Here is a 25,581-nt window from a genome sequence, read left to right as displayed (position 1 = left end):
GCTAATTTGTGGGGTTTTTCTTATAATAGGTTGGTTACACAAATTTAAATTTGACATAAAAATACAAAGTCTTATATAAATGTACCCCAGGGGAATTATCTTTCTGTTTAGACACTCTTATTGGCAAAATAAAACCATTAATATTCTGAAGCAGTCAATGCTCTATATGGTGAGAAAAGGTATAGCTATAGGTTACCTACTGGTAATGCCCATTACACTTTTCAATGATAAAGGTCCTTGGATTTCAATTAATCCAGGATGTGGCTCATTCTCTGAAGTAATAATCACTTTTTCCACTCTTAAAAAATGGCTTTTCCAGTAGTATTAACTAATGCAATATTAAGACTTACAGCTCAGGCCAGGTGTGGTGGCTCACGTCTGTAATCCCAGCACTTTGGGAGGCCGAGGCAGGCGGATCACCTGAGGTTAGGAGTTCAAGACCAGCCTGGCCAATGTGGTAAAACCCCATCTCTACTAAAAATACAAAAATTAGCCAGCCATGGTGGCAGGCACCTGCAATCCCAGCTACTCAGGAGGCTGAGGCAGGAGAATAGCTTGAACCCAGGAGGCAGAGGTTGCAGTGAGCCAAGACAATGCCACTGCACTTCAGCCTGGGCGAAAGAGTGAGTCTCCATCTTAAAAAAAAAAAAAAAAAAAGACAGCTCAATCCAATATTTAAAGAGGATACAAATGTTTCCTGTGATATTCTAATGATAATAAAAGCTTGACTGTATTTCCACATAGCTCTCTTCATCTATGCAGTAAATATTTTAATTTTACATTTACCCTGTTCCAATAGTGTCTGGGTTTCAGGAGCACAACTCTTCCCCTTCTTGGTCATCCAAACCATTATTTTGGGGTAGAGAGTATAGAGTTTCTAAAAATACCGCAGAAAATGATGAAAAGGTATCAAATTCATCTCTTTTAAGCACAAAATAATCATGAATTTAAACTTCAGTATTAAAATTTTGGTTTAATTTAAATTTTCAAAATGTAGAGAAAGACTCAGAATGGCTTATTAAAGGAAGTTGTTAAATCTCACCTTCTAATTGTATTCAAGGCTAGAATAGAAAGCCTGCCGTATAAGTCAAATATTCTTCATGTTTGTGACAAAGGAAGCTTAAAAGTTAACAAAAAGTTTTGCATGAAAATGACACCATAAGGCTGAATACAAAATGAGGCTGACACATCAGAGCTCCATCTCAGAATTGCTGTCTCCCATGCTGGAGTGCCACACCTTTACTATAATCGTAATGCTCTCCTGCTTTAGAAATCACTTTACAAATACTGAAAACTTGCAGGTTTCAGTATTTGAATTTATGAATTTGAATATATGAAGTAAACTTCATAAATCTCCCATAGTAGCATTCCTTATGAGGGCGTGTGTGTGTGTCTCAACTGAAGTTGGTACTATCCCTATGAATATCCACTTAATTCTCAGCTGTGCTGGGAAGATCCTCACATTGAAAGGTCAGAGGTTGGTTCTGTGGAGGCTGCGCATCCCTAACAGGGACTGTTCTAGCACGTAAAGGACTGCCAAGCACTGCTCCCTTAAGCGGTGCTCTCTCACGGGGCTGATGCTCTGCCACGGGGATAGCCAAGCAAGCCAGCTCCCCCCACCCTTATTCTAGAACTTCTACCGCAGCACACAAAGACTGAGCTTTGCAAGAGTGGAACATCTTAGCACTGCCATCAGCACTTTTGAAACAATAAACCCAAACACCTCCAAACTGAAAGCATACTTTCAAGTCCACAACAGTTATAAATCAGGGTGGTATTAAAGTGATTTAAGATTGCCAAAACAAGTATGTTCACCATTAATATTTTTGGTAGGGTAGGAAAGGAAATGGTCAAGTAGATTTCAATAAAATGCTGATAATATTTGATCTGTTTATGCTTGAATGAAAGAAAACTTAAATAAGGCTTCAAATAAAATAGAGTAAGCTTTCAATGACTATTTCTCTCACCTTACCTCTTGCTTGTACTGTCCATCTCGAACACTCACATGCCTCCTTCCCTCCAGCACCCCTGCTGTGGTGCCATGCAGACTGCAACTGCTCTGTGCTCTCTTCCACTCTGAGTCGCCTTCCCCCATGGCAGGGGCTCATAGGCACTCCTTCCCCAACTCCTCCCACCAACAGCAGCTATAAATCATCACTCTTTTATCTGGTGACAGCACACACTCCTAGTGCCAGGAAAATCCTAGTTATGTTACCTAAGAATTACCATCTCAGACAACTGCAACTACACTATACTGATGCCGAACTCCCACATCACATAGACGAGAAAACTGGAGGTCCCACAGGCAAGTGACTTCTCTAAGACTAAACCACTAGTCAATGGCAGAGTTGAAACCAGAGCCTGGATCTCAACCTCCTGCCACATCAGTATCATGTCCATTCACTGAGCTGACAACAGGCAGAGGCCAGCTCTTGCTCAAGTTCATGCACCGCCTTTCCTCAGCCCAGGCATGGCACCACAGCCATTCAAGAGATGATGGAAAAAAAATGAATCACTTGTGAGCAGGCAACAAAACACAATGGAAAAACATGGATTTTAAAGTCATGTTTTGGAGACAATCACCAGCAAGTGACCCTATGGAAGCTCCTTGGTCTGAGTCTCTGTTCACTCATCTGCAAAGCACTGACAAGAGTGGAGTCTACACACTACGAAGGCTCAGCACAATGCCGCCCACGGAGGAAGCCCCCGAGGCCTCGGTCTTCACTCTCCTGCCTCCCAACATCCCACTCAAAAGGTCACCCTCCTCCCAACAGTAGCTTGGGCACAAAGAGTACCCAGGCCTGGACCGTCCAAATGAGCATCCATCGGCCCCAAGTGGCAACTTGCATTTCCATTAATTAAAATTAAATAAAGCTTACCATCCAGTTCCTCAGTCACATCAGCCACATCTCAAGAGCTCAGTGGGCACCCTGGCTAGTGGCTACCATAATGGACATCCCAGATGGAGAATATTCCATTACTACAGTGAGTTCTACTGGACAGCAGTGGCATCAACAGAGCACATTGCAAGCTGGGCCACAGGTGCAAGACAGGCTTCATACGAACACATTTCTCTTCAGCATTTCAAATAGAGCAAAATTCTTCAGGAACGGACTCAGATATGAATTTTTGCTCTAAGACACATAATTATCTACTCTGATATTCTAGTATACAAAAGTCAGACAAATTCAAAATGAAAAATCAAATATTAAGATCTAAGTATCTGAAAAGATACATATAAAATTTAGAAAATATAAGCTTTATAGCATTATCTGATATTAACATGTTCTTCCAGACAAACGACACTATAAACGCAAGACCACTGTCTGCATTACATGAGCACTGTAAACAGCAGCCACGACAGAAACCTTAACGTCACCATCACTGTCAGCAACTAAATGAACTAATGCCTCACTGACATCACTCTCACTCGAGAAACTCTAAATTCAATGCCCACTGCTAAAAACATAAATATTCAACATTTTACTCAGTTTTTTCCTCTATAACCCTGTACCAGTAAATCTAAGATGCCTAGACTTTGATGATATAATTATGTTATTCATATCACTGTGCTACTAATAATTTTATTGTGTACAGACAGAATAAAGTAGTGGTTAAGACGCCACTATCATATCATGTGCTACTACACAAAACTGAACAAATACACTCGCAACAGGCATGAGGTGTGAAAGACCTGCAGGTGCACCAGAACTGCCCCTGGATCATGCAGCCAGAAACCACTACGCAGGGGAGTCAGGCGACTTCCATGCTAGCAGTAAAGGGCATGAGCCCCAAGGATACAGAAACACTGTAACGAAAACAGTATGTTTAAGCCTCACTGAGTAGTAGAGCTAAAAAGGAAAATGAAATATGGGGAATTTTTGAGGACACAAATGTGAGGAAGGCATACTGGCAAATATTGCAAAAACGAGGGAGAAGCAAACAGAAGTCCTTGGGAGACAGTAACTAGGAGCTTTACTCAATAGCATTTCTATGTACGCGAAATAGTTTCTAAATTATCGATTATTCAGGAACACTTTCCCCCTTATATTTAAATCGCCTTACATCATCAAGTCCAGCTGAAACTATATCCAGCAGTGTACAAGTTATACTTTTTCTTAAAATGTTTTAGGATTAGTAGCTTTTCACAAAATGCCTCTATAATCAAATTATAACATTAAACAAAGCATTTTAACACATCAAGAGCCTATCTTCTAAAATGTTAACTAGTCATAGTTAAATAATTCCCACAGTGTTAGCCTCCTTTCTCTCCACCCCCCAAAAATTAGACAATTATTATATCCAACAGATACCTATGGTCACCAATTTAAAAGCAACACAATGCTGATGTATTCTTAAAAGATGAGCACATTCGCCCATGCTTCTGTGCCCTCAACGTCTGCCGATTAGTTGAGGACATTAGAACTAGGAATAATCCCAGCATTTGATACCTCCCCTCCCCTCTTATGGAAATGCCATTCACTGGCTCCACTTTCCTAAGGACAAAGTGATTTTTGATAACAAGTGAAATGTAAATCTCGTGAGAAAGACATTAACCCAGATCAGAGAACTATCAATATGCCTCACAACCGCTTACAGAAAGGTGTATTCACTCACATGAAAAAGATTCAAAGTTTTAAAAGACAGATACCAGAACAATTTTTTCAAAGTGTCCAAGTTGGGATTTTTGTCAAATAAAAATGAGAAAGCAGGTCTCAAGCCATGAAGAAAGTAAAGCCTACTCGCTCAGTCTTTTAATAATAATTTAAAAATGATCCTTACTACTTACAGGATCTACAAATAGAAATACACTTAAATATTTACAACTCATTAATAATAGTTACAATCTACCTGTATTGCAAGATTCCGAACATTTTCCTCCTGCAGTTAAACTAACTGTATAAATCTATTCTTTGAGCCACCAAATAATGTTAGTAACAGTGAATTTTATAATGCCTGGTATTTGGGAAATTAAAAAGTAGCAAACATTCACAACTGAAAATTTATAAGAAACAAAGAAGACCAATCTACTTGCTAAATGTATAGTTTGGTTCTCTAACGTGCAGGGTTTAATTTCCATAACGATTTCTCAGTGTAGCAGGTATCTCCTGAATAAGAACAGCATGACAATACCTCAGGTCGCTTCTCATCCCATATGGCAGTAGGACATTCCTTAGTGCCATATAGACTGATTACAGCCTGCCAAGATGGCTCAGCTAGCTTTTTCCACATGATCACAATTTATTAAAATAAAGACTTTCAGCCTAGACAACATAGACAGACCCTGCCTCTATAAAAATAAAAAAATTAGCCGGGTGTGGTGGCACATGACTGCAGTCCCAGCTACTTGGGAGGTGTGGTGAAAGAATTGCTTGAGCCCTGGAGGTCAAGGCTGCTGTGGGCCATAATGGCACCACTGCACTCCAGCCTGGGCAAGAGAGTGCCTGTCTCAAAGAGAAAAAAAAAAAAAAAAGATAAAGACTTCCTAGACAAATCTAGGATATTTTACTAAGCTGTTTTAACTCCCGCAAACACGGGTGTTTTTGCTGCTACCATCTATATTTTCAAGTATATTCTTAATATTTTCCTTAAGAAAAGGAGTATAAGTAAAACCTAAAATTTGGCTGTTATGTTTCACTTGGTAAAAACAAAATCATGTGAAAAACCAGAAAAATTAATTCAATAATCTATTTAACACTATGATGAGACTGAGAACATTCTAAAGCCCGCAATTCTTGTTAACTACCTGACTAGTACAGTGCTGGTATGCTACTGTTACTACTATGGCCAAATAAGTACCACTTCCAAAACACACAGGGTCTGTGAAGAGTCCCCACCATGAACACTGCATTGCCCATGCCCCCAGCACTGCACCCATCAGTGCCCAGTTCCCACTTCCTCTATGAACATCCTGCAGTCTCCCCCAATACCCAATGATTTTCCACACACACTAAAAATCACCTAACGGCCTAGACACAGATCCTCAACCTCCTCAACCCAATGATCTCCACGGTGATGTCCCTCTAGGATGGGGAGACCAGGCATTTGCCACAGAGCTATTCCACTTCAAAGACAGCAAATCAGGGTCTTCTTCGGGCCACGCGTCCTTATCCTAGCAAAATTCCCAGTCCAGGGTGCAAAAAGGAAGGGCTTTAGGTCACCAGGTCGGGACCTGGTTCAATTTCTGGGCTGGCTCTTAGCTGTCACAAAAGGGACTCTTCCGGTTCTTGGCTGTAAATAGTGGTGAGAACACCCACCTTCTTTAAGAAGGGACCATATGGACCACAGAAGAAGAGCACTTAGCCTAAGCAAATTGGTAGCAGTCAACTCTCTGCCCCTACAAACTCATCAATTCACAACGTCGTGGGGGCCTACCTCACCACAACTCCCCACACCACACTTCCTCAGCCAGCTCTGTCATCACCCAGGCTCTTCCCTGATGGACTCATCACCATAAATTTATGCCAAGTTCAATACAAATTATTATTGATTTTCCTTTGCTGATTATTGATGATCTCTACCAAAGCGTGACCAAATTTTCCCATTTTTTTCAGCCCTCGTCTGAATCCTAATGATATCCTTACTCAATTGACCTGATGTTCCCAATTGAGAATAGAAGTCACAGTCACCACCACTATTTCATTCTTCCTCCCCTAGTTTTCCTCATGCCAAAGAGGATGGATACTATTCTTCCTTTCCAATACATCCTCTTTCCAAAGGTGTCACCTCCTTATTCTTCACAGAGGTATACCACATGTCTCCCAACCTTTTCAAGAACATCATCCTTCTGTGTGGCTTCCACGATCACCACAATAAGGACTCTGCAACTTACATCTCCAGAGCCTGTTTCTGGGTCTGACAAAACTATGTATTAGAGCACTTCTCCTGCCAATGCTTTGTTTTGTTTCTTAATACAAGATAGATTTCTTAAAAAAAAAAAAAAATAACTACAAATAGTTATTTGGTTTAGTTAAGTAATATCTTTAAAAAACCCACAGTCCATATCTGCTTAATGCTGCTATACTGTCAGCTCCCGCCTGGGAAAGAACAAGGTGACGGTGACCCTTCTCGCTACTGCACAATGCTGTACGTTCCAGCCAGCTCCACAAGGCAAGGCACACAGACCATAACGGAAGAAGTAATACCACTGCTATCTGCAGATGGCATGACTGTCTTTATAGATTACAAGGAATCTACAAAACCACTCTTAGCACCAGTGAGTTCAGCAAGGTTATAGGATAAAGGATCTAACATACAAAATCAACTGTATTTCTACACACTAGCAATGAGAATGTGGAATCCAAAATTTAAAATACCAAACCATTTATGATCACTCCAAAAAGTTAAACACTTAGGAGTAAATCTAATGTTTGCATGCTGAAAACTACAAAACGCTAGTGAAAGAGATCAAATTATCTCCAAATAAAATGGAGCAAAAAGTACCATGTTCATGATCTAGAAGACTCAACACAGGAAACATGTCAACCCCCCCAAACTAATATAATATATAGGTTCAACACAAGTCCTATCAAAATCCTAGTAAGGATTTTGTAGATATGAACAAGATTATTCTAAAATTTCTAAGGGAAGGCAAAGGAACTAGAATAACTTAAAGATTTCTGAAAAAAGTAAGAAGAATTAGCCTACCCATGTTAAGACTTTCTACAAACCACGGTACAGCACACCGTGTGGTACTGGCAGGAACTGACACACTGATGAGATGGAGAAGAGAACAGAACCAAGGCCACAGACAGCCCCGCTCATGTACAATCAAGTGGTATTAGAACATTTGGATACACACTGGCTAAAAAATGAACTTCAACCTAAACCTCTCACCTCACCAAAAAAAATTTTTTAAATATTCAAATGTAAAGCTATAAAATGCATGCAAGAACATCTTCAACAAAGAGTTCTGTGAAATTCTTAGATGCAACACCAAAAGCACAATTCACAAAAGTAACAAAAGCAATAATTCAGACCTCACCAAAATTTTTAAAACACTGGATCCAGTGAAGTCTCTCTGAATCTCAACGGATGGAAAGACAAGATACAGACTGGCAACATGGTGAAACCTTGCCTCTACTAAAATACACAAAAAAAACTTAGCCAGGCATGGTGGTGGGCACCTGTAGTCCCAGCTACTCCAAAGGCTGAGGCAGGAGAATGGCTTGGACCCAGGAGGCGGAAGTTGCAGTCAGCCAAGATCGAGCCACTGCACTCCAGCCTGGGTGACAGAGCGAGACTCCGTCTCAAAAAAAAAGAAAAAAAAAAAAAAAAAAAGGAAAGAAAGAAAATATGTCCAACTACATGTCTGATAGAGGACCCATAGTTAGAATATGTAAAGAACTCTCCAAATTCAACAAGAAAAAAATAATAAACAACACAAGTAGAAATTAAAGATGGAAAAACATTTACTTACGAGAGTACACAAATGGCAAAAAGATGTCCAACCTCCCTAGCATTAAGAAAATGGGAATGAAAAACACAATGAACCATCACTCCATATCTACTAGAACAGCTACAATCAAAAACAGTGACAATAAACTGGATCTCTCAAACACTGCTAGTGCAAATGTAAAATGGTACAGCCACTCTGGGAAATATTTTGGCAGTTTCTTAAAAAGCTAAATACACACTTACCATACAACCCAGCAATGAAGTTTCTGGACATTTATTCCAGAGAAATGAAAACTTTTGTCCACACACATCCACACACACAAATGTACACAATTGTTCATGGCAGCCTTATTTCTAATATCCAAAAACTTGACACAACCTACACAACAGCTTGGATGGCTCTCACAGCATTATGTAGAATGAAATAGGCCAGCCTCAAAAAACAAATCACATAATACAGATATCACTACAATATCGAAAAAAAAATAGAAAAATTTTTAAGTATCACATATTGAGTAATTTCAGTTATGTAACATTCTTGATATTAAAACGAGATGCAGAACTGATGAGTGGTTTCCAAGGCCAGGGCTCAGAGGGACAGGAGTGGCTGTGGCACGGGAAGCTCCCTGTGGGGTTGGAATGGTTCTGCATCTTGGCTGCAGTGGTGATTACAAGATCAACACCTGATGAAATCACCGAGAACTGCGCACACACACTGTGCCAAGGTAAGTGTCCTGGTTTCATATTATAGTTACATAAGATGTAACAACTGGGGTAAACTGGGTCAAAAATACAAGAAACCTGATATGGTTTGGCTGTGTCCCCACCCAAATCTCATCTTGCATTTAACTCCCACAATTCCCACCTGTTGTGGGAGGTGATTGAGTTATGGGGGTGGGTCTTTCCTGGGCTGTTCTCCTGATAGTGAATGAGTCTCACGAAATCTGATGATTTTAAAAACAGGAGTTTTTCTGCACAAGCTCTCTTTGCCTGCTGCCACCCACATAAGATGTGACTTGTTCCTCCTTGCCTTCTGCCATAATTGTGAGGCCTCCCCAGCCATGTGGAACTACTGTGAGTCTAACTGAACCTCTTTCTTTTGTAAATTGCCCAGTCTCGGGTATGTCTTTATTAGCAGTGTGAAAATGAACTAATACAGGACCCCTCTATACTATTTTTGCAATTCCTGTAACTAATTATTTCCAAATTCAAAATTTTTTAAAATTTTTTTAAAAAGTAAAAGAATGACAATATATACCATGCAAACATTAATCAAAAAAGCTGGTATAGTTTTATTGAAATTAGACAAGTCTTCACAAAGTATATTTAAAGATAAAAGAGGAACAATTAAAGACAATAAAAGGTCAACTGAAAAGGTTAATAATCCTAAATGTCCATCATCTAATAACACACTCCAAAATTAACCAAAAGAAGACACATCCACATGGATGTTTAGAAACTCATGAAGTCTCTCAGTAACTGACAAACAAGCAAACCATGAACAGCAACACAGATTTGAACTAGACAACCAACAACTATGACTTCATTGACATACAGAGCAGTGTACTTAACAACTGAAAAATACAAATTATTTTCAAATACACAAAGAAAATCTGCTACAAGTTGTCTATATGATGAACCATAAAGTGAGTCTCAACACATTACAAACACTGAAATTTTTATTTTATTTTTTGAGACAGAGTCTCACTCTGTTGCCAGGCTGGAGTGCAGTGGCATGATCTCGGCTCACTGCAACCGCTGCCTCCTGGGTTCAAGTGATTCTCCTGTGCTTCAGCCTCCCACGTAGCTGGGACTACAGGTGCACACCACCATGCCCAGCTAATTTTTGTACTTTTAGTAGAGACAGGGTTTCACCGTGTTGGCCAGGATGGTCTCAATCTCTTGACCTCGTGATCCACCTGCCTCAGCCTCCCAAAGTGCTGGGATTACAGGCGTGAGCCACTGCACCTGGCCCATTTTTTAAAATTATAAGTATATTCAATGGCCTCATGAAATTCAGATACAAATCAATTACAAAAAAATAACTGCAAAAAACAGGTTGGGCATGGTGACTCATGCCTATAATCCCAGCACTTTGGGAGGCTGAGGTGGATCACTTAAGCTCAGGAGTTCAAGACCAGCCTGGGCAACATAGCAAGACCTGGTCTCTATTTAAAATGATAATAATTATAAAAAGTTAACTAGAAAAAATCTCTAACTTTGGAAATCAAGCAACATAGTTCTAAATCAAACATGGATTTAGAGTAGAAATGACAATGGAAATTAGAAAATATTTCGGCCCAGGGACGGTGGCTCACGCCTATAATTCCAACACTAAGGGAGGCCAAGGCAGGCAGATCACTTGAGGTCAGGAGTTTGAGACCAGCCTGCCAACTTGGCGAAACCCCATCTCTACTAAAAATACAAAAATTAGCCGGGGATGCTGGTGCACATCTGTAGTCCCAGCTACTCAGGAGGCTGAGGAAGGAGAATCGCTTGAACCCAGAAGGCGGAGGTTGAGGTGAGCCGACATCACACCACTGCACTCCAGCCTGGCAACAGAGCAAGACTCCGTCTCAAGAAAAGAAAAGAAAGAAAAAAGAAAAGAAAGGAAAAAAGAAATAGATTTTGAACTTAATGATAATACCTGTCAAAACTTAAATGCACCTATTTTTAGAAAGGAAAAAGGAAGAATATTGGAGACCTGAGCATTCATCTTATGAAGCTAGAAAAAGAAAAGCGAGTTAAAGTCAAACAAAATAAGAGAGAAAATAAAGGGAAGACCAGAAATCAATCAAACAGGAATCAAACACCCTGAGAAGGCCATAGCATCACTTACACAGTATTCCACAGAGGGTGCTTAAGCTGAGTTTAACTGCGAGGAAACACAAACAAAACAGAATGTGAAACATTCTATATAATAACTGATCTTCATTCTTCAAAAATGTCAATGGAATGAAAGATAAGCAATAAACTACTACTCCAGATTAAAAGACACTAAAAAAGCATGCCACCTAAATGTGACATGTGACCATACCCAGTACTAGAGAAAATAAGGCTACAAAGGACATTACTGGGATGATAGACAACATTGAAATATAAACTTAAAGTAGATACAAAGCATTGTATCAATGTTAAATTTCCTGAATTTGATAACTGTACTAAGGTTATATAAGAAAATACCTATTTCTTAGAAAATACACACTGAAGAATTAAGAAGAGGAATGAAGTAATCAACCTAGTCTGAAATGACTCAGAAAAATAATGATATAAAAAGAATAATAAAATAAATGTAGCAAAATGTGGGGAAAAATATAGGTAAATCTGAGTAAAAGATATACCGGAGGAATATAGGCCCATATCTATCTTTTGGGAAGAAAAAGAAAAACCATTTATAAATGTTGATAGAGCAACCATTATTAATTCTATCATGCATTAGCTATAAAGTCACTAATTTTCTCTAGCTTTTTTTTTTTTTTTTTTGAGACAAGAGTCTTACTCCATTGCCCAGGATGGAGTGCAGTGGCTCGATCTCGGCTCACTGTAACCTCCACCTCCCAGGTTCAAGTGATTCCCCTGCCTCAGCCTCCCTAGTAGCTGGGATTACAGGAGCTCACAATCTCGCCCGGCTAATTTTTGTATTTTTAGTAGAAATGGGGTTTCACCATGTTGTCCAGGCTGGTCTCGAACTCCTGAGCTCAAAGTGATCTGCCCGCCTTAGCCTCCCGAAGTGCTGGGATTACAGGCATGAGCCACCACACCCGGCCTCCAGCTTTTAACCATTAAAACTTCTCATAAGATAATAATTTGGCTCTCCTTTCCTTTCATATTAGCATTGTTTGGCTTTGATTAATGTACTGATAATCTCCATGATATCATTTAAGGAATATCTCCTTGAGTTTTTATATTAATATAGCTAATAAGTATATTAGAAGCTAACCTTATAAGTAACCTTAGCATATAAGGAAATTAGGTAGCAATGGATAACAAACCTGGTACAGAGGAACTTCCAGCCATCACAGACAAACCACTCCAGTCCTCTTTTCCTTTGCATTATCCTGGCTCGTGGTAAGGTGTGGTAATCACTTTCCTCATTCTCAAAGCCTTCTTCAGACATCATTAGTGGCATTTCATCCAAATGTGCAGACTCATCCTCCAGCTGGTACCTAGTCAGGGTAAAAATGGAGTGCTGAGATAGGCCAAGCAGTCTTCTTTACAGTGTGTTTCATTTAGGGACAATATTTCCTCAAATTAGGCTGTCTTCAGCTGAGGGAAAGCATTATAAATAAGACTGCAGAGGCTGCTTTCTTTTGCAAAGGAATAAGTTAGCTAAGGTAAAAAAGCTGCCCAACGAGGCCTGTGCTAGCTGAAGAAGTCTCTGTTAACCGTGCTGTGAGCATAATCCTGGAGGCATCTGTGGTGCGGATGGGCAGCCTGACAGCACAACCAATGCTGCTCAACAGCTCCTCACTGCACTTAATCCAGTCAGAAAAAACCAATCTTCTGAAACATGACTATAGCAAAGAATGTTCACTCCAAGCAACATCTAAACACTCTATGTTACACAACTTTAAGTCATCAACCAACATTCTAGAAGTGACTTTTGACAGTATGTAGCTGTCTGTATCTGAAAGGTATCAACATCATCCCTTGGTTTGCTGACAGTTTATATCTTTGGGGAATGATGCTATGTCCCATTTATTCTGTTATTCTCTTCACTAAAATGCGCTATTCAATGAAAAAATCTCAACAACCAGCAGACCTTTTAAAGCTCAACAATCCTCTTGATTCCAAGAAACAGGCAGCCTATCATCAAAACTGTTCCTTTTATCCTTCCTCAATCACAAATGTAATTTATCTTTAAAAAATTAAAACTTAACCTTTTTGAGAACAATTTGTCAGAAACTATAATGGTGATTCAACAAGTGCTGTCTTACTGAATTTTGCATCAAGTATTTGTGGAGGCATTGTCTCAATGTAAAAACTGAAAAAGCAGACTCATGGGTTCCTCTGGGATAAAGGCAGTCATTTATATTGAAATCTTTTTTAACATTCTCTAAATTCCATATAGAAGACAGCTAAAACTAACCAAAACCCACTATTAAAACATAAATAAGGGACAGAGATAGTACCATCCTTAATTGACACATAAGGAGAAAAGTAAGTATTCCAAACCAACAAAGCCAGGTCCAGAGTCCAGTCTGGATCACAGCCAGGCAGCTTAGGGGGAAAACAGGACTGGGGGCCCTAGCAACGGCAGACCATGGATAAAAATTATACCCAGAAAGAGTCTAAGGGCAATAGGTCTGTGATCACAGCACTGGTTACTGGGGGACCTACAGGAGGGTGCATAGAGCCAAGGCAGCAAGCTTGGTAAGTAAGGCATCAATGTTGGGGGCAGAAGTCCACATGGGAAGAAGGATGCACCTCTTGAAAGGCTTGTTGGTGAGGGGAAGGAAAGGAGCAATAAGTGGAAATTAAGAGCTCTTCAGAAACAAAAAATAGGAATCGAACACATAAGCAGGCAATTATAGCACATTCTGCTAAAGTGCAATTTAGAGATAGGTCAGTATTGTGGAAGACTTTTCTTTTTTCAAGAGAATACAGGGAGTCTCAGGAACCCAGTCATGCAGTCCTCACTGCCTAGAAAACTCAAAGAGAAACAGCACGTTTTAAGTACTCAGAGGCCAAAAGGCATGGGTGATATGAAGGTACGCGTATGCTGTGGCCGAGTGTACATGTCGTGTACGATGGAATCATATTTCTGATCACAACCTGGCATATTTTCATTCCTAGTAATTCTTCCTCCTTTCAGACCTCCAGTTGATGAGGCTGACACACACAGTTTCAAGACAAGGGCAGCTTAGCTCCAGGTATCTAAAACAGGCTCTTGAAGTCCAATGCAGAGTTCTTGTCAAAGTGAAGACTCTATCTGCATTGCCCACAATATGCAGAGTGCAAACTCCAGAAGAAACCCACCCTTTCTAGCCACAGCCCCAGCAAAGGGGGCTCTTGCAAAGCAGAACGTTTTTTTCTCTTTTCCTTTTTTGTTTCTCCTAGCCCTATTAGGGCTACACTGTAGTCACCTTCTATGAGAGCAAGGGAAACAGGAAGATGGGCTCCTGGAGTCCAAACAGGATGTGGACGTTCCTGGTAGTTCTCTCTTTTCACACAACTTTTCCCTGAGAACTGTCCCAGTCAGGTGGACCTTCACAACAACACGAACAGCTAAAATTCTGAGAGAAAACCCTGACTTTCAGAAAGCATAAAGCTGAGAAAAAACAACCCTGGAAATTGGTGACATGGGATATAAACCAGACAGTGGAGAAAGTTGGACGAGGGATGCCCTAATTCTGTATATGAATCAACAGAAGTCCCAGGCTCACCCCCGAGCTGCAAAAATGTGCCCAAACCCAAATAAGCACAGGACAGGCTCTGGGAACTACTCAGGTCCTACAAAACAGGCCCTGACAAGCACTGGCGGGGAGCAGATGGCACAGCCAAGGCTTTGCAACTGAACTGACATTGCAACCACCACCCACTGGTGGTGAAACAGAACTGGGAGTCTAAACCTACCCAGGTCAATGCACTGCTAAAACAAAACATTCTTCAAAGGAGTATGAGACCCAGAGTCCCACACAATACTCAAAATGTCCAGGATACAAGCCAAACTTACTCAACATACAAAGTAACAGGGAAATATGGCCAATAGTCAAGAGAAAGAACAACCAACAAATGCTAATTGCAGTATGAAAAACATATTGGAGTTTTAAAACAGCCATTATATCCATGCTCCATGAGATAAAGTTGAACAGTCTTGAAGTGAATAGAAAAACAGAAGTTCTTTTTTTCTTTTTTTTAAAAATACTCTACAAGCATCCTAGGGTAGACAGAAATTCTAAGCAGATGGGGGAGGGGGTGTGTGCACACGCACCCATGCATAATCACTATTTCTCTATATTTATATATGAAAAGGTCTAACATGCATGTCATTATTAGAATACCAGAAAAGATTGAGGCAGAAAAATATGTGAAGAAAAAAATGGACAAAAGCTTCCCAAATTTGCTGAAAGAAATTTACTAATTAAAAAAGCAAACTTAAAACAGGATGCAGTCAAAGATACCTACATAAAGATACATCATAATCAAACTACTAGAAGCAAAGATGAAGGAAAAAATCTTGAAAGCAGCCAGAGAAACACAACTCATTACATATAGAGGAACATCGATTCAAATGCCTGTAGATTTCTCATGGAGAAAAATGGAGGCCAAAGCACAGTGGAACTTGATGTTTGAAGTGCTAAAAGAAAAGAACTGTGAAACCAGAAGTCTACATCCAGCAACAATGTCCTTCAGGAACGAAGGCAAAACAAAGATGTTCTCAGATGAAAGAAAACTAAGAGACTCTGTCAAGAGATCTGCCCTGAAAGAATGCTGAAGAAAGACTCATGATGGAGAAAATGACGCCACAAGGAAACATGGAACTTCTAGCATGAAGGAAGAGCAACAGAAAGTTCTTTAAAATATGCATGACTATTAAAAATAAAACGTCTTAAACTGTCAGGTTAAATTTTCAACATAAACAGATGTGAATACATATAAGAAGCCTAACAGGGAAGAGTAGGTGACTCTATAGTTTACAGGAGGTGGTAAAATACTAACCTTAAGTGGACAGTGAAAAGTTAGCCATATATATCATAAGCCCTAGAGTGGGATTTCCCAGCAGAGACACATTAACATTTTGGGCCACAGAATTCTGTTGGGGTGAAGCTGTCCTATGCACATATTTATTTCAGTGTCCCCAGCCTCTATGCACTAGATGCTAGTAGCAGGACCACACTCGCCCCTTGTTGTGGCAATCAAAAATGTTTCCAGACATTGCCAAACATCCCCTGAAGCGCAAAAATCACCATCTAAAGAAGTACTTTAAATACAATGGTATTTAATATTAAAAGATTAAAAGTAAAAAAAATGGAAAAATAAACAGTTAATCGCTGCATAATGACATACCAGTCAACAATGGATTGCATATAAAACAGTGGTCCCATAATAAGGAAGCTGAAAAATTCCTAACACCTAGTGACATCACAGCCATAATAACGTTCATAGTACAATGCATTACTCACATTTTTGTGGTGATGCTGGTGTAAACCAAATCTATTGTGCTACCAGTCATTCATATAAAAGTCGAGCATATACACTTATGTACAGTACCTAATACCTGACAATCATAACTAATGACTATGCTATTGGTTTATGTATTTACTATACTGTACCATTATTATTTTAGATCAGACCTTTTCTATTTATTTTTTAAAAAGCTAACTGTAAAACAGCCTCAGACAGGTCCTTCAGGAGGTATCCCAGCAGAAGACACTGTTAACACAGGAGATGACAGCTCCGTGTGTTACTGCCTTCCCAGTGACATATGTGGAGGTGGAAGATAGTGATATTGATGATCCTGACCCTGTATAGGCCTAGAGTAATATGTGTGTTTTTGTTTCAGTTTTTAACCAAAAAAAAAAAAAAGTTTAAGTAAAAATAAATAAATTTAAAAAAGAAAAAAGCATATAGAATTAGAATATAAAAAAAGAAAATATTTTTGTGCAACAATATATCTTCATGTTTTAAACCAAGCGTTATTACAAAAAAGTCAGTAAGTTTTTAAAAATTAAAAAAATTACAAAGTAAAAAAGTTCCAGTAAGCTAGAGATTAATTTACACACTGTAAATTTGTGTCCTGTATGATTTTTTATGTTTTATACTGTATTTTACTATGTTCAGTATGCTTAGATACACAGATACACAATTGTGTCACATCTGCCTGCTGTATTCAGTACAGTAACATGCTGCACAGGTTTGTAGCCTAGGAGCAATAGGCTATACCATATAGGCTAGATGTGCAGTAGTTGCTATCATCTTGGTCTGTGTGAGTACACTCTAGGATGGCTGCACAACAATGAAATTGCCAAACACATTTCTGGAGTGCAAAACTCAGTATCTAGAGGAAGTATTTTAAGTATTAATGGTATTTAACATTTCTCAGAACATCACATCCCCATCCTTCAACAACACATGACTGTATATAATGCAAACACTAGTCAAAAGAAAGCCAAGTAGCTATATTAATATAAAACAAAGACATCAAAAAAAGAACTGCCTAGCATAGAGGGACATAACGCAATAATAAAAGGATCAAATCACCACTAAGATCTAAAAGTCCTAAATATGTATGCACCTACCACCAGAGCTTCAAAACACATACAGCAAAACCAATACAAGTGGAAAGAAAAATAGACAAATCCACAATAGCAACTGAAGACTTCAAAACTCTCAGCGCACTGTCACCACTGTTACTCGACATAGTACTGGAAGTCCTAGCTAGAGCTATCGGACAAGAGAAACATATAGGGGGAATCCAAATTGGAAAGGAAATAATCAAATTATCTTTGTTTGCTGATGATACGAACTTATATTTGCAAAAACCTAAAGATTTCACAAGAAAACTATTAGAACTGATCAATTCAGTAGTTGCAGGATACAAAATCAACATACAAAAATAAGTAGCATTTCTATATGCCAACAGTAAACACTGTGAAAAAGAAATTTTAAAAGTAATCCCATTTACAATAGCCACACATAAAATTAAATACCTAGGAATTAACTTCACCGAAGAAGTGAAAGATCTCTATGATAAAAACTATAAAACACTGATGAAGGCAATTGAAGAGGACACCAAAAAATGAAAAAATATTCCGTTTACATGGATTGGAAAAATCAATATTGTTAAAATGTCCATACTACCCAAAGCAATCTACAGATTCAATGCAATCCCTATCGAAATACCAATGACATTCTTCACAGAAATAGAAAAAACAATCTGAAAATTTATATGAAACTACAAAAGACCCAGAATAGTTACAGCTATCCTAAGCAAAAAGAATAAAACTGGAGGAATCACATTACCTAACTTCAAATTATACTGCAGAGCTATAGTAACCAAAACAGCAAGTTACTGGCATAAAAACAGACACATAGACCAACGGACCAGAATAGAGAACCCAGAAACAAATCCACACATCTATGGTGAACTTGTTTTTGACAAAGGTGCCAAGAACATACACTGGGGAAAAGACAGTCTTTTCAATAAATGGTGCTGGGAAAACTAGATATCCATACGCAGAAGAATGAAAATAGACTCCTATCTCTCACTGTCTACAAAAATCAAATTAAAACACATTAAAGGCTTAAATCTAAGACCTCAAACTATGAAACCATTACAAGAAAATATTGGGGGAAATCTCCAGGACAATGGTCTGGACAAAGACTTCTTTGGCAATACCCCTCAAGCACAGGCAACTAAAGCAAACATGGACAAACGAGATAGCATCAAGTTAAAAAGTTTCTGCAGAACAAAGGATACAATCAACAAAGTGAAGAGACAACCCACAGAATGGGGGAAAATATTTGCCTATCTGCCAACTACCCCTTTGACAAGGGATTAATAATCAGAATTTATAAGGAGCTCAAACAACTCTATATGGAAAATTCTAATAATCTAATCAAAAATGGGCAAAAGATCCGAATAGACATTTCTCAAAAGAAGACATACAAATCACAAACAGGCATATGAAAAGGTGTTCGACATCGCTGATCATCAGAGAAATGCAAATCACAACTACAAACAGAGATCATCTCACCCAAGTTAAAATGGCTTATACCCAAAGGACAACCAGTAACAAATGCTGGCAAGGATGTAGACAAAAGGGAACCCTTGTACACTGTTGGTGGGAATGTAAATTAGTACAATCACTGTGGAGAACAGTTTGAAAGTTCCTAAAAAACTAAAAATTGAGCTACTATATGATCCAACAATCCCACTGCTTGGTATATACCAAAAATAAAGGAAATCGGTGTTATCAAAGAGATACCTGCATTCCTATGTTTGTTGCAGCACTGTTTACAACAGTTAAAATTTGGAAGCAATCTAAGTGTCCATCAACAGATGAATGGATAAAGAAAATGTGGTACATATACACAATGGAGTACCATTCAACAGTAAAAAAGAATAAGATCCAGTCATTTACATCAACATCAATGGAACGAGAGGACATTATTTTAAGTACAATAAGCCAAGTACAGAAAGATAAATATCACATGTTCTCACTCACATGTGGGAGCTTAAAAAAGAGTTGGACTCATGGAGATAGAGAGTAGAATGATGCTTATCAGAGGCTGGGAAGGGTAGTGGAGAGTGGGGGACAAAGAATGGATGGGTAATGGGTATAAAAATACAGTTAGATACAAAGAATAAGATCCAGTGTTCAGTAGCACAACAAGGCAACTATAATTAAGAGTAATTTATTGTGTATTTCAAATAACTAAAAGAATAAAATTGGAAAGTTCCTAACACAAAGAAATGATAAATGCTGGAGGTGACGGATATCCCAATTACCCGATTCCATCATTACACACTGTATGCATGTATCAAAACATCATATGTATCCCATAAATGTGTATAAACATTATGTATCCATAATAACGAATAATTAACAATAATTTTTTTTCATAAGACTGGAAGTGAGGGAGAGGTCTTCCTTAGATCACCCAAGATGCCAGGCCCCAAGTAGTGACATCTGGAGGAAAAGCAACCAATCTCTGAAGGCCTAAAAAGACTGGCCAACTAGCACAGAGACCTTGAAGAGAGCCACAACACAAAGCCAGCTGGGCACGTGCACAGTGGGCCAAGGGGAGCAGGACACCAGAAGCAGCTGAAGAGATGGGCAGGAACAAGGGACACAGTGCAGGCCAAGCAACAGGAAGGGGTTTAATTTTAAGTGTAATGGAAGGCTATTGGAAGGTTTTAAACCTGGAATAATTTTTGTTTTCACAAAGGACTTTTTTTTTATAATTTTTTATTTCCATAGGTTTTTGGGGAACAGGTGGTATTTAGTTACATAAGTTCTTTAGTGGTGATTTGTGAGATTGTGCTGCACCCATCTCCCGAGCAGTATACAATGAACCCAATTTGTAGTCTTTTATCCCTCACCCCCTTCCCAACCTTTCCCCCTGCATCCCCAAAGTCCACTGCATCATTCTTATGCCATCACAAAGGACTTTTAAAATATGCAAATTCAAACAAGAAGAGACCATGTCTTGCTTATCAAATGTAAAAAAGAATTCTTAACATTCAATATGGCCAACGGTCTTGGATAAACAGGCACTCTTAATCGCTGGTAAGAGTGGAGAACAATTTGTGACGATGCATTGAAAGCTTTTTATTTCTGTAACGTAAATAAACTTTACCCATGGTTTCTCATTATCCCATGGAAATTTAAAATGTGTTCAAGATTTCTCTACAAAGATAACCATCACTGTGCTGTGATGTTGAAAAAGACCAAAGGAAACGTGACAAAAAGCATAGTATCCATGAATAAATAATTGGTGAAATATACCATGGAACAGAATATTGTCACTAAAAATAATCACAAAGAAGACCTTTGTTGAAAGTAAATGTGTTAGGAGAAATGGCGGTCACTTCTTTTCACCCCTCTTTTAAACACCCTACTCTACCAATCAAAATGTTACTTGCTTTAGTGTCTCCAGATAATCTTTTATACACAACTCCAACCACTATCGACAGCATCACAGAACAACCTCACAACATACAAGTTTCATTATAATTTAGGCAAAAAATTACATGATCTATGAAGTAACAGACTAAAACATTAATAATATTTTCCCTTAAAATGTCATTTTTTTCTTCTCTGTATGAGATCACTTCTTTTAAAACAGTCAACTAGAAAATGAGTATTTATACAAAATGTGAATAAATTCAAACCACCACATAAATATATGGTAATATAATACACTAAATGAGACTTTTGATCTTTTTCATTAAGTTATTCAACAGTTATGTCTTATTTTAGTAAAAGTCACAATCCTATCAAGTTTAATGTGGGAAACGCAGCACAACGAGTTCTGAAAGATAAGGAATATAAGCAACACCATGTTTTGTAACCTCAACTCCAGAAATGGAGCCTTTGAACTGGCAAGCAATTTATTCCATTTCCAAGGCAATTTTCCTATTGTATTGAAAATTTTACCTCAGTATTTAAAAACAATAAGATGATGAATAATGGATTTTTTTCAGAGACAGGAAAAGCGCAGAATCTTAAGTGTCTTTGTTGCCTGGTGTCATACACACTTAATTGGTTTGTCACTCAAGAAAAATCAACGTTTCCAGCAATTAACTATAATTCTGGAAACATATTTTTAAAATGAGTAAAAACAATTATGAACAAAGATGGCAGAATGGATGATACCAAACCCAAGAGCACTGCCATGCTAAGAAACAAGGACAGCTATCTGAACTGCTGCCAAAGGTTTCAAAAAAAATTAGGAACTCTCAAGTACTGGAAGGCACATAAGTTACACGTAAGTTACTAAGTAAAAGTTACTAAGTAAAAGTAAATCATTACAATAACTAGCATAAAACTTACATTTTATCTTAAATATCTAAGCCTTATTGTTTCCATTTTGATGAGAAACACTTCTTAGAAGCCAACTGATATTAAACGAAGAAATAGATTTAAAACATGTCTAATGCTCAAAGCTTCTTTAAAAATAAACACTCCCGCTTTGCCTGCATGTTAATAAAGTAGAAAAACAAAGCAAAAAACTAAGTGCTATAAAGAAATGTGCATATTTCCTTCATCAAATACAACTACAAGTTTCAACTGTCATTGATAAGTCATTACTAAGCAGCAAGCTGCATAAACTAATGAGAAATTGGGACTCTCCCTCCAATAGCAGCAAAGGAGACAAATGGTGCTACGGTTGAAATGTTTTTGTCCCCTCCAAATTCATGTGTTGGAAGCTTAATCCTCAATGCAACAGTCTTAGAAGATAGTGCCTAATGGGAAGCATTTAGCTCACAATAGTTCCGCCCTCATGATGCATTAATGCCATCATAAAGAGGGCATATTGCAATGGGTTTGCTCTCTCCTGCTCTTCTGCCATGTGAGGAAACCACATTCATCCTCTCTTGCCCTCCCATCTTCTCCCATGTGAGGACACACCAAGAAGGCCTCACCAGATGTCAATACCTTGATCTTGGACTTCCCAGCCTCAAGAAGTGTGAGAAATAAATTTCTGTTCTTTATAAATTATCTAGTCTCAGATATCCTGTTACAGCAGCACCAAATGAACTAAGACAAAGGGCAAGATGTTAAAATAAATAAATAAGCCGGCAGATAAATGAATACATAAAATTAAAGGGATGGCTGCCTGAAAAATATGCCTTGACTTTAGTAGCAAAACCCAGGAAAAGGAACATGGAAATAGTCAGTCCCTTGAGCTGAGATGTCATTCCCCCCATGGGAATCATATATACAATAACCTTGGAGCTAATGATTTCTAAAATGTTCTACAAGAAAACTGAACACCAATTTCTTGAAATAAGAAACAATACTGCTATACATAAATTGAGAAAAACTTCTGAATTAGAGTTAATGGTACAATATCCAATGTTATATAAATGCAAACCCAAAAATTTGAAGCTATATAGCCAATTAGCTCAGGATACATACTTCAGTTACCTAAAATTGTGATGTTCCCTACTACCAACTCTGTCTTCATGCTAATACTATTAGGTGTAAAAAAAAAAAATAAGTAAAACATTTCTATTCTGGCAAGTGTAAATAATTTTTTAAACTTGAGATTTTTTTTTTTTTTTTTTTTTTTTTTTTTTTTTTTTTTTGAGATAGAGCCTTGCTCTGTCTCCCAGGCTGGAGTGCAGTGGTGCAATCTCAGCTCACTGCAACCTCTGCCTCCCAAGTTCAAGCGATTCTTCTGACTCAGCTTCCTGAGTAGCTGGGATTACAGGCACCTGCCACCACGTCCAGCTAATTTTTACATTTTTAGTACAGGGTTTCACCACCTTGGCCAGGCTGGTCTCAAATTCCTGACCTCAGGTGATCCACCCACCTTGGACTCCCAAAGTGCTGGGATTACAGGCGTGAGCCACTGCACCCAGCCTACGGATGCCTTTTAAAGGAAATTCTTATAGACCCCCTAAGAAAATGTCTCTGATTCCAACGAATCCTGGGACTGGACAATTAGATAAACACTGTCTTAAGAATTAGTTCTACGCCTTAAAAAAAAAAAAAAGGCTTTTCAATTGTGAAACATCACAGCAAAATAAGTTTCATTTTTACAGCTAGTAAAATATTAGACTGTCATAATTATCAAAGTTTTATGATTCATAGAAAATTGTGTATAGACTCAGAATGAGAAATCTAGTATTAAAAAAAACTGTGTTGCTTCTACTAAGAAACACTAATATTTTCCCAATAATCAGACAGTAGACATCTGTTCTTAACATTAGTATCTTTCAATGCTAACACTTAACTATTATAAGACTGCAAATGCCTCTGGGCAGGGCCAATAGTCACACTGCTGGCAAAAGCAAAGAAAAACTAATAATGGACATGGATAAACAAAACAATAATGCTCAATGTCATTCATTCTTCATTCAACTGCAAAGATAAGTTGAATGACACCACTATCACTTAAAACACAAAAAAGGGAAATATCAATTTAACAAATACCTTATTTTCACCCAGATATTAACAATGCGAAGGAAAAATCAGTATCTCACATGACTTTGTAGAAAACAGACTTAACAAGTAACTGTGTTCCCACTGAACTATGAGCTACTATGTGTGGTACACGTCATTTTGTTTACTTAATGACATATGAAAACAGTAACATCTTCATCCTCGATGATAATAAAGGCAATGTGCTATTGAATTTTTTAATCTTCCTTAACCATATGCTATGGTTTGGATGTGTGTCCCCTGCAAATTTCATGTTGAAATGTGATCCCCAATGTCAGAGGTGGGGCCTAGTGGGAGATACTGAATCATGGGGTAGGGGTGGTCCTCTCATGAGTCCCCATGGTGATTGATAAGTGTGTTCTCACTCAGTTCACGTGAGATCTGGTTGTTTATAAAAGTCTGGGACCTCCCATTCTCTCTCTTGCTCCCTTTCGTCATGTGACATGCTGGCTCTCCAATACCTTCCACCATGATTGTGTACTTCCTGAGGCCTCACCAGAAGCAGATGCCAGCACCATGCTTCCTTAAAAGCTTACAGAAGCACGAGCCAATTAAACCTTTTTTTTTTCGTAAATTACCCAGCCTCAAGTATTATATTTCTTTATAGTAATGCAAGAATGGACTAACATCATACTCAAATCACATCTAATTCTTCCCTTGGAAATTTTTATAAAATATAAGCCCAGTCATGAAAATTTTTATACAAGTTTTAACAACTAACCAACGTTATCTTTTAAATTCACTGTGTCCTAAAGTAGTATGATTATAATGAAATAAAAATAATTCCACTTCAAGGAAAACCTGAGAACTTTTAAAATACAATAACTACAATTCTTTATACATAAGAGCAAAATGTCATTTTCAAATGGTCAAGGAAGGAAGCTTTCAATGCTCACAAAGCGATGTAAAGCTCATATGAAAGCTGTTTTTCTAATAACTATTTAGTTTTCAACCGCCAATGTGGATATCTAGGCTGCATAATGTAAAATTCTGTTTCTGGTAAATTAAGACAATATGCTTACATTTTTTTCTTTTTTACTTTTATTCTATTATATAGCACACACTTCCCAAAGTTTAAATTGGGAAGCGAATTAAGTTTATAGCAAAATTGTCATGTTCTAATATTTCTATTTTGGGAAATGTGTGCCATTCTGAAATTAGTGACTTGTTATAAATAGTTAAAATGGTAAATTTTAAGTTACCTATATTTTACCACAGTGAAAAAACTCTATAGATATGGAGGTTGGGGGATAGGTGGAATGGAAAATGATGGGATAGGGTTGGTAGGAAAATGATAGGGGTACTCATACCCGGGGTACCCAACGGGGTACGAGCTTTCTTTTGGACATGACGAACATGTTCAAACACTGACTTTGGTGACAGTTACATTTATCTATGAATATTCCAAAAAAAAAAACTGAGCCAGGCGCAGTGGCTCACGCCTGTAATCCCAGCAATTTGGGAGGCCGAGGCGGGTGGATCATGAAGTCCGGAGATCAAGACCATCCTGGCCAACATGGTGAAACCCTGTCTCTACTAAAACAAAAAAAATTAGCCGGGCATG

The 25,581-nt window shown here is 38.3% G+C and overlaps 1 protein-coding gene across 13 annotated transcripts in view; it reads right to left on the bottom strand.

The window, feature by feature from the left end:
• ATP9B (ATPase phospholipid transporting 9B (putative)) overlaps window positions 1-25,581 on the bottom strand; it is a 308,184-nt gene that overhangs the window by 267,805 nt on the left and 14,798 nt on the right. For 11 of the 13 annotated variants that reach the window (XM_031003705.3, XM_031003706.3, XM_063699327.1 and 8 more), the window contains exon 2: window positions 12,390-12,563. The exons of the other annotated variants lie outside the window; for them this stretch is intronic. In XM_031003705.3, the coding sequence (XP_030859565.1) occupies window positions 12,390-12,563 (174 nt within the window). The remainder of the gene's footprint in view (window positions 1-12,389; window positions 12,564-25,581) is intronic. 13 annotated transcript variants of the gene reach the window in all.

Source organism: Gorilla gorilla, chromosome 17 (genome assembly GCF_029281585.2).
Source record: "Gorilla gorilla gorilla isolate KB3781 chromosome 17, NHGRI_mGorGor1-v2.1_pri, whole genome shotgun sequence".
NCBI lineage: Eukaryota > Metazoa > Chordata > Mammalia > Primates > Hominidae > Gorilla > Gorilla gorilla.
Note: the sequence above shows the minus strand (reverse complement) of the source record. Positions and strands in the feature narration are given on the sequence as shown.